This window comes from Equus quagga, unplaced genomic scaffold (genome assembly GCF_021613505.1).
Source record: "Equus quagga isolate Etosha38 unplaced genomic scaffold, UCLA_HA_Equagga_1.0 HiC_scaffold_6372_RagTag, whole genome shotgun sequence".
Taxonomy (NCBI): Eukaryota; Metazoa; Chordata; class Mammalia; order Perissodactyla; family Equidae; genus Equus; species Equus quagga.
Window position 1 is genome coordinate 1 of NW_025794271.1, and position 10,848 is coordinate 10,848.

General features: G+C 43.3%; 1 protein-coding gene across 1 annotated transcript; it reads right to left on the bottom strand.

The window, feature by feature from the left end:
• Positions 1 to 16: 16 nt before the first annotated feature.
• Positions 17 to 2,748, bottom strand: LOC124232467 (major allergen Equ c 1-like; the record flags this gene model as incomplete). Its single annotated transcript, XM_046649433.1, has 5 exons — positions 2,591 to 2,748; positions 2,093 to 2,229; positions 1,278 to 1,351; positions 495 to 605; positions 17 to 137 (listed from the first exon to the last, which is right to left on the bottom strand). Coding segments are annotated over exons 1-5 (539 nt in total), but the record flags the coding sequence as incomplete, so codon positions are not given.
• Positions 2,749 to 10,848: the final 8,100 nt, after the last annotated feature.

Below are 10,848 nucleotides of genomic sequence, written 5' to 3' on the forward strand. Positions count from 1 at the left end.
TTTAGGAAGAGAAAACCAGAGATAGCTGAACTTACCAATTTTGGTCAGGTCAATTATGTTTTCCTTAACAATTCCTTGTCTTTGGGCAATTTCCACAAACTCTTCCTTGAGTTCTGGACTCACATCTGGTTCTCGGGCTGTAGGAAGAGTGACAGTAACTACTGTGTCCTGTATATTTGTCACTGAGGCTCATGAAGGGCGTGGGGCTCCAGGTGGATGGGAAGATGGATGGCACTGACTGAGTGCTTGGGGAGAGTCTTGGGGATGGGATCTAAGCTGTCTTGAATTTGACATCTTTAGAATCTCCTTCTGGCATGATGAGAGATTTCATCATCTTCCCAACACCAAGCCTGAGGGGTTACGAAAGCTGAGCATCTGTCTTCAGAGGAGGAGAGCCTCCCAGGATAAGATTGGGAGGACCCCTGTGTCTCCAGGCTTCCTTCCTTCCCCTCTCTCCCCACCCCAAGGTGAGTGCCAGTGTGAAAATACTCTACCATAGAACTCCAGCACTTGGTAGGGTCTGTCCTTGTTGAAATTCGCAAGATAAACAATAATATAGGTAGAATCGCCAAATTGACTTATGCGAAATACATTGTATCCATCATCTGTGGAGGAAAAAGAACACAGCTCAGAACTTCTTTGGTCCATGAGAAGCAAGTAAAACACTTATTCTCTCCCACTAACCAAATTCAAGCGCATATCCTGGAAGAGATAGACAGTGATAGCTAATGCCTTCCATTTGCATCTCCCTGGGCTTCATGAGGTGACTTCTAAGGGATACTGGCAGGTTGACTACTATGGTTGAAAACTTCAGCTGCAGTGGTAACTGACCCTGTGTCATGCTCTCTGAGACTCACCTACTTCTCTTGGCCATCTCTGCCAACTGTGCATCTCTGTCCTCTCTATAAGCCCCTCTGGCATTATATACCCAGTGTGATCTCCTGAGCAGTGTGCTATTGCAAGGGCCACCAGATGTCATCAGAAAGTGGGCAGGGAATGAGCAGCTGTCCTGCCAATTTACTTATTTTTTTTGTTGCCAATTTTCTTTTGTTGCAGGAGGTACATATGAACAGATTGCTTTCTTTATCTGATGGTATTATGTGCAAGGTATCAGCTTTTATGCACAAGGATCTCCAAATTCAGGATACTAGCTATTAGGTGGCCTCCATTACATTGACTAAATAGGCACTGATCAGTAATTGAGCAAGATCTTGAAGATATTGGAGTTTAGTTGCAGTTGGAAGCAGAGTAGAGGAAGACATGTTTCGTATACTTACAGTTAACACTATATACACCATCCTCTTCTGTTTTGTCAGCAACCGCAGAAAATTCAGTACACTCTCCATTTACCCTGTAAAATGCAATGAGCTGATGCCCAGGAGACACTGATGTGGCGGGTCCCTCACACTCTACCCGTAACTTGAGTTTCTTATTCCACTTAACTGTTTAACATTTTTTTGTGCAGTTTTCAAAGAGCTTTATTTTCATTATTTCACTCTATTTGATACTTTGAGAATGACTCAACTACTCCTATCCCTGTTACTCTACCATTACGTCCCACTATTACTGTTATTACAGCTACTTGTCTTGATAACTGGCTGAGTGCTCACCATGTGCCAGCCTCTCAGATAAATAAACATTACCTCACTTGGTCCTCACAGAAAACCAAGAAAAAGAATCATTATCATCCTCTTTTATCCAAGGGAAATTTGGGGTGGAAAGAGATGAGTTTTCTGGGTCACACAACCAATAAGAGATAGATTCAAGAACTAGACAGGCTGTTTATTACAAACCCTATGCTCTTAATCTATGCAATTGGGCCACACTATTGATGATTCTAATACCCCCCTACTCCTTACCTCCTCTAATCTCATATAAATTTATTCTTGTAACCAATTCTTATTGCTGAATCTAGAAAAGCCCCAGGTTCATCGAGCCCTAGATCAGTGCCAGATGAGGGACTCTGATTTTGGATACGGACCCAGAATGTAGGTGTACATATGTGTGTGTGTGTGTGTGTGTGTGTATAGAGGTGCAAAACCATAGTCAGGCTTTGCTTTTTCCTCTCCCAAGTAAAAAAGGCCACACTTACTTTGTTTGAAATTTAAAGTACAGAGAAGAGTTGTCCAAGGCATAGATGAGTTCTACAAAAATTCTCATGCTACCATTTTCTTCTACCTTTTCCTCAAGGTCTGAGGCCACGAAAATGGAATACCACTCTCCTGAAATCTGCAATAAATAAATAAAATGATTGGGTAAGCAAAGAGGAGAGGGGATCCCACATGAACACTGGTCTTCTTGAACTCAGTGCTGTGGGCCAGGACTCATAATGGTGTTGTAAAGATGGAATTAGAACTAAGGTCAGTTGACACCACATCTAGGGCTCTTTCCACTGCCCCTCCAGGGAGAATGGAGGTCCCCAAGTGTTGTCATTCTTTAACATGGTACAATTACTCTTAGTTCAAGATCTACAACCATTCCTTTTGTCTAATATGTCGAGCAACTCCTGCCCTCCAGCAGGGCCACCTTGCTTCAGAATCCTCCGAACTGCCCCCCACAGTCAGAAGTCACTCTGCTCTACCGACTCTACCTTTGAAATATCGAAGTTTCTTATCGCAACATCATTGTTTTCTTCCTGTTGGGCACAGACAAGAATCAGCCCCAGACACAGCAACAGCAGCTTCATCCTGGCCGGGGACAGCACTGACTCCTCTATAGTCACCGGCAGTGAGTCTTTCCCTGATGGTGGCTCCATTCCCTCTCTTTATATCCATTCTGGGTCCAGATTTTTGTCCCCGGGGCACCATCTTTCCTCCTCCCACTCTGTGAAGTGTTCTGTCATTCGCTGATGTGAGGCCAAACATTGTTCCTGTCCTTTTGAAATCTGGCAGTATCATATCTTTCAGATCTACTTGGTGACTTTCAATTTCTCACAACATATACTCAAGAAAAATATTGGATGCAGTAAAGGGCTGCCTTTTGGAAGCAGATTTAATCGTGGATCTGGCTTGCAATCAGAAAGCCAATGATGTGTGGCAAGAATGGAGTATAACTGGGAAACGGAATGTGTGGGGAATCTGTTTTCCACCGCTCACATCATGTACAGAATTAGGTGAGTTACTCCGCTTTTACTAGCCTCAGAAACAAAGAAACTGTCTGTACCAAAGATGATATCTTTGGTAGATATCACAAAGTGTTAAAACAGTGTTGATTAAAATAGCGTTGAATAAACTAATGTCTTTAAAGTATGGTGTCTGATATTCAGTACATTTTAACTCCTTTTCCATATTCTCTGAACTCAACCCCTGCAGCCTTTCCTTTCCCCACAATGAATGAACAACTGTTTAATCACTATGTGTACCTCACTATACCCTAGGCCCCTAAGAGAAATGGCTAAATACAAGATGTCATCCCATCCTTCAAGCAACTTTCAATGAAGGTGGAGAAATGCTTCATATCCTCAATAAAAACTTAATTCTACAAGCATATGAAATAATCCACCTGAGTGGGACTATGACCAGATCACTGTAGGTCAGAAAGGGGGTGATGCTAGGGAGGTGGCGTCATGTAGAAAGTGCTTAAGAACACAGGCTTTGGAGTCATGTAGACCTGGGCTTCATTCCTATCTCCACCATTTTGAAGCCATGAGGACCAATTTAGCCTCTCTGAGTCTTCACTTTCTCTTTACGTGGGAAGATCTGCCTATAGATTGCTGTAGGGATTAAATGGGATGATGTGCATAGAACCCTCAGCATGGTGTCTGGCACACATTGGGCTGGTGGGATGAGAGAATTATTACTGGAGAAGGTGGGAGTTGGGGAAGGTCTTGAAAGTTCTGGAGGGTATCGAGATATGGAGAGTGTGTGGGAAGAGGATTCCGGGTGAGAGGAATCCTATGAGTTAGGCTCCCATGCTCCCAGCTGAGGCTTATTAAAAGCTATGGCTTATTTCTGCCTTGTGCTACTGGCCCACTCCTGCACCCCCTACAACAGAAGGTAGCTAGTGTCAGGGGAGGAGCTGTGCACAAGGCAGTGACCATAGGAGCTGTGGCATTCTATCTGTGGCCTGCTCTAAAAAGTCATCCCAGCCCCTGGGTGCTCATTCCTAGTTCATACTCAACCTGTATCTAATCACTGGTATCTTGAGGCCTATAGATCTTTAGCCATCATGGGCTGGCTGTAGGTTTTCCTGCCCCTGAGATGGAGCAACTGAGCTTGATAAATGGTGGCAAAGACTGTGTACTTTATTCCCTCCATTTGATTCTCTCTGGGAATAGATGGCAGCCTATGGGCAACCAGACTTGCAAAATGAATGCTGCTCTCCCTGGGCTATGATGCTGAGGGGAAAGTCAGCTACTAATGCTGCACACATCACCTCTACCCATCCCACCACCACGGCTAACTGGGCACTCTTAGATCATAGCACCATATTGTAACTCTCTGCTTCTAGTGGAGATATTTCCTTGTTCACCCCTGTACCTACCACAGCACTTGATACGTAGGATCACCTTTGGAATGATCGTACACTAAATCCTCTCTTGAAAGCACTAGGGATTCTTGTTAGTAGAAGGAACCTTATAGAAAATCCTGTTGTAAATAGAAATGTTACTCTTGGCTAGTGACCTCCTAACATATATTACTGGGTCACAGGAGTAGAAAGAGAGCATAGAACTGAAGGCTATGGTCAGAATCCTATGTTATGAATGATCTTATGTAGTAAGATCTGAGTTGACCATTCCTCACTCTGATTATTCACTTCCATTTCAAATCTACCACATTTTCGATGGTCAGTGTGAACGTTGCCAGGACAGCCTGTAAGCACTGTGACAGTAAGGTCAAGCCTGCAAAAGTACCCAAGAAGTGTGAGGTGGTCCAGCGAGAGACATGATGGAAGAAAACCCAGGCAAAAATAAAAGCTGAACGAGTATTAAATCAATCAGTAGTGACGTTTAGTTTTACAGTAGGATTCCTGTAAATAATACTCTTGTAGTCTCTGTAAATATTTGTGGTAGAATCTGTGGATTAATGATCTGAAAACACTCTCACAACTTGTAGACGATCGATAAATATCACAGGTGAATGAATTATCCACTTTTATATTGGGGAGGATGGGAAGAGGTAGAGATGTGGAAAGATGACACAAAAACAAAACAAAACAAAACAAAAAGTAACCACTGATCTTATCATCTCCCAGATGATGGTGCAAGTACGTGGAAAAAGGATTCAATGTATGAAAGTTCACTTGGCCACCCATCGATGGGGAAAAGGTCTACTGTGTAATGCAAGATATCCAAGTACCGCGTTTGACTGTAGAGTAATTTTGCCTGTGGTGTAGTATGTTGCTTTAGGAGAAGATGCCACTGAGGGATTTTTGAAAAATAGTGATTCAACCTGATTCAGCTACCATAATTAAATGCCCACTCCACACGTGGCCTGTACCATGCAATTTTAGGGCTAAAGAAATAAGAAAGATAGGGCTGTGCCCTCAAGAAACTACTGCCTAGTGTCAGGATGACTTGAAAACAATCTAATTGTAAGGTAGAAAGTAAAAAAAAATTATATAGGAAACCAGAGAAGCCAATAATAACGAAGAAGAGGAATAAAAGGAGAGAAAAATAAAACGTGATTTGATTCAATTACAGACTGACCACCCAATTCCAGGTATGGAGCCAGTATTTTTTCCCTCCAGATGAGCAGAACGTTACTTACAGAACGCAAGTTGTAATCGACTCTAATAGACTTTGGTCCAGTGGAGAGGGAAAGAGAGTGTCCTCTGGGAAGTAAAGGTTTTGAGGAGAAAGGGGTGAGAGTTGAGTTGTCCTGCCAGCCTATGGGCCCCAAAAGAATGGACTCCTTCCTTTCTGTAAGGGGACAAACAGCACTTCTGATGAGCCAGTCTCAGTCAGAACAACAGTCACACTTGGACCGAGTGCACACCCTGTCCTCTGGTGAAACCCTAGAGAATCAGACTTCAGATCTTCTCGTTTATGGAACCAACTGAGTATCATCTTGATTCTTGTTAAGAGCAGCCAGTCATTCCAGGACCAAGCTGTCCAGGCCCCAAATATCTACCAGTCTTTCTAGAATAGAGAGCTAATATTCAATCACCTTCCCACATTTGAAAAGTGTCATTGACACTTGAATCCAAACTGCTACATTACAGTCAAGTTGCATCAGCTACTTTTACATATAAGGCCCTTAAGTCTTCAACAAACTTAGAAACAATCTGGCAATCAAAGAAAAAAGGTCTTGTTCAAAGTGATGTTTGTTCAAGTAAGAGACTGTGCCAGAATCCACTTACCAAGGCAAATAGTTATAATGGAGATGCATTTTGCGATAGTACAAATGTCATCAGTCAGGGAACACATTGGTAAAAATAATTTTTGATCTCAGAATTAGAGTCAGAACTCAGTGAGTATTAGACAAGTGCTGTACAAATATTATTTCATTTAATCCATTGTCCTGTTTTACAGAGGTATGAACTAAGGCTCAGAGAAGTTTAAACTTATCAAGATCACCCAGCCACTAAGTGGGAGAACCCGTATTTGAACCCAAGACTGTCTGATCCCAGAGCCCTTACTCTTATCGACTCCACTATAGAAGTCAAGGCTTGATGTTTCTGACATGAAGGACAGATGGAACAGGGACAAGTAGTGCTTTAGACCCTCAGAGTTGTCTAGCTGGTAGGTGCTACTGAAGAAGCTGCATGTAGATTTCCCCAAAATGTGGCCCTATGGGTGTAACTGCAAGAGTCTGGTCAAGTGAGTGGCAAGTAAAAACTGTCTCTTGGTCAACAAATATTTGATGGCCGAGTGGATGGATGGATGACCTGGGGAGTATTGCTCTTCTAATAAGGAAGTAGGAGATGCTTCCATACCAAAAAGCATAACTATTCCCTTCCCTTCGTGACTTCAAGTACCTGGTCAACAACCACGTTAAGACTTCCTCACCCACCACCAAATAGAGGGCATTTTATAAGTGACCCAAGAGAAGGGTGACAGTCTGCCAGGTAGTTGAGAAAGGCCTGGACTAAACCATGAGTCATTGTATGGGGAAGGGGCGGATGGAGTTCATATATGACCAGAAAACAGTCCATTTATAACCAGGCAACTTGATTGAAACTAACTGGCTGACTGGAAATGGACTTAGTGACCTTGTCCTCAGTGACACTTGATTAATTGGAAAAGTCACTCATTGAGAAAGCCAGTGGGAACATTCAAACTGTGTTATAGAATATCAAGGCATAGTCAGTGCCAAGAAGAAGAACAAGAAACACAAGCTTGTTTGGTTCATGTGCCAGAGTGGAAGGACAGCTTGGTCCCCAGCCTCCAGGATGAGTGTGCATATTGCTGGTACTGGCTCAAATCCAGGTCTAAAATATCAACTCTCTTCACTGACGAAAGGTTCCTTGGAGCTAACAACATGGATCTGTGTCAGCTGGGTTCTCCAGAAAGCAGGTGCCAAGACAGATTTAGGAGTGTAAAAGGTTTATTGAGGAGTAGCACTTGAGAAAGGAAAAAGGCAGGAAGCAGGATTAGGGAAGGGGAGTCACCAGACCATGAGGTCTCTGATCTGACAAAGTCTCCCTCAGCCCAGCGGGGAGCTCTGGAGCATGTTAGAGGAGGCCCGTGTTAGACAGAAATGGATAGGCCCTCGTGCCGCAGTCTTGCTCAGTCATTGGCTGCAGTCACCCCTAGAAGACCTGCACTTCATCTCAAGAGTTGAGGCAAATCTGAATGAGTTAACAGCGGAGGATGCCAGCTAACCACACTCCTCACAGCTGGGCATGAGTCCTTTCCTGCAGGCAGAATCTGAGCAATACATCTCTGTGTCTGACACACCATCCGAATACCCAGAAATAGGTGGTCTCCTCAAAACAGGTCCAGAGTTCTCTCCCCACATGGGTTATGGGCAGGGATGGAAGCAGAATCTTTTCCCTGTTTTCTAGTTTGAAATTTCTATCACAACATGCGGGTTCCCTGTAGGTAAGAAAACCAAGAATCTCCGTGATTGTTGTCTCCAGATCCACTCAGTAAAATTCAGCAAGTACTCACATACATGTGGCCCCAGGTTACCCAGAAGGCCATTTAGGACTGCCTCAGTAGGACATCATTTAGCACTGATTTATTCCAGTGCCACTGATGCCACCAGGCTTAGGGAGGGGGAAGACAGTTTGGGCAGTAGGAATAATAATCATGTCTTGGGTCCTGGACTCTGGGGGAAAGGGCTAAGGAGCCCCAAAGATAAAAATCATCCATGTTCCAATTTTGCCATAGGCTAGACCTAATTTGAAAACTAAGAAAATCTGCTTCATACCATCAATGTGGGAGTTTGATGAAATTATTTAAGCAAAGAGCTTGGCACAGTGCCTGGGACATAGTAAGTAGTCAATTAATGGAAGTTAATCATATTCCTTTATTTTGATCAACTTATTCATTCCACAGATAGTCGTCACTGGCTCACTATCCAAGCACTGAGTGCACATCGTTGATCAAAATAGCTCCGACCCCTGTCCTCACTGGGATTCTAAAGTGGCCTGTTTCCATTTAATCTTCACTTTCTGCATCCCACAAGGTCAAGAGAATGACACGAGGAAAAAGACCAAACTAGGTGCCTCTCCTTTAATTGTAGCCTCTACAAAAACCCCTAATTCCTTCCCTTCATGCTGCAGTCCCTGCTGGAAAGCCCTCCCTTCTCTGCCTGTTCAAATATTGCCTTTCCTCCAAGGCCCAGCCCAAGAATCCCTGTCCTTTGATTCTCCCAGAGCTCACCCTCTCATCCTTTGTGTGTCCCCACAGCCCCTAGAGCTTTACTGTCACCACACAGCAGGCAGCCACCTACTGGGTCATGCTAATGTCAAAATACAATTCTCAACGAGTTAAAGACACATAGCTCTCACGCAACTATGTAGTGAGAATGTGTCAAACATCTAACCAACTCCTTATTGAGGGAGGCAGCTGGTTCAAAGGAGAATATGAAAAACTGACGTATATATTGTCAATAAAAGAAAAATTGCTGGAATAAAATTGATAAGATAGACACAAAGTGGTTAATGTCCTACAAGGCAGTAAATCACAACCTTTGTGGTTACCTTCTCAATTGGACAGAGATCATGTATACACTTACCAGACAAAAACAATTTGCATCTTCTCAGTTTTTTATTAATTAATCCCTAACTTCAGAGTCTGGCCTCTAAACAACAGTGAATAGTAAGTTAATTATTTTCACATTTGCCAGGAGGACTAGATGACCCTAGGAAGGCTTATTAGATAGTACTCTTGTGTGACTTTGAAAGGAGACATGGTCATCTTTTTACCTTTTTGCAAATTTTGGATAATTTTTTAAAACCCTAGTTTCTATGGTTGCACATACATTGGAAAGGCATTGGTGACTTTGGAGTCAGAAAAACCTTGGTTTGAATTCTGACTCCACACAACCTCTATAAGCCTCAGTTTCCCCAAAGAGTTGTTGCCAAGAGAGTACAAAAAGTTTTTAAAAATGCTAGAATCCAATAGGTTCCCAATAAATATTAGAGCTTTCCTTCTCTTTCTCTCCTCTTGTGAAGATAATGACCATGTTCTGTATTTCTTATCTACTCCCCCACCTGAGCCACTCACCCTGGCCAGGTTCTAATGAAATGCCTGAGCACTGTGTAGAAGGTTTTCAATAAATCCTCTCTGATGGTTTTATGGATGTCTTGTCTGTGACTTAGGTAAGTTCCTTCCCATCTCTGGGCCTCAATTTACCCATTGATGGAAATGAGAAGATTCAGTGGTTCTTAACTATGGCAACACTAGTCCTGGGCAAGTTTTGGAAATGGGGTTGGGGGGTTGCAGCATTCTTGGTTTTTACAGTGACTGGAGAGTATTGACATTTAGTGTCCAGCATCCGGGGATGATCACCCTTCTGCAGTGCCCGGGCCAGTCCCCCACAAGGTGGCACTGTTTCATCCAACACATCAACAGCGCCCCCAGTGGGAAACACTGAAGGATCTCTACAGGGCTTCGCCAATTTCACCTCTGACAACAAATTCCTGCTGGCCTAGCAGTTAAAGTTTGGTGCTCTCTCCCCTTTGATGGCCTGGGTTCAGTTGCGGATTCAGAACCACACCACTTATCTGTTAGTAGCCATGCTGTGGAGGCAGCTCACATAGAAGAACCAGAAGAATTTACAACTGTGCACAACTATGTACTGGGGCTTTGGGTGGGGAAGAGGGAGATTGGCAACGGATGTTAACTTAGGGCGAATCTTCCCGTGCAAAAATTTTGAAAATTGAATCTCTGCTCCACAGTCCAGATTTCACCATTCATTTCCACCAAACTGCTGCTTTGAAAAATAAAATCTCCACTGTCTTCCCACCACTCCTAGAAATCCATCTGAACTGTTTCTGGTGTTGACATCTCCAAGCCCCACCTCACGTCCTAGCCTGCTCCCTCTTTCATTGGCCTTTTTGATGTTCCCTGAACATGTCCATCTTGTTTCCATCTCACCACCTTTGCAGTTGCTCTTCCCTCTATCTCAAACACGGTTCTCCTACATCTGTGCAAGTCTTGTTCTCCACAAAGCCACTGTCTAGCCCTGCTTTGTTTTACTCCATAGCACACAGTCCTGCAATTTTATGATGTATTTGTTTCATTTGTTTGCTTATTGTCTGTCTCTCTGAATCGAATATAAACTCCTTGAGGACTGGAGAGATTGTGTCTGGTTTTTCCCTGGCAGAAAGCAGGAGCTAAGTGGACACATGACAAATAAAGAATAGAGGAATGTAAGACATTGGCTATGTGGATGTCAAAAATCCTGCTTTGGATGTTTCATGTCAGAGTGTTTTGTTTTGAATTTCCAAGAACAA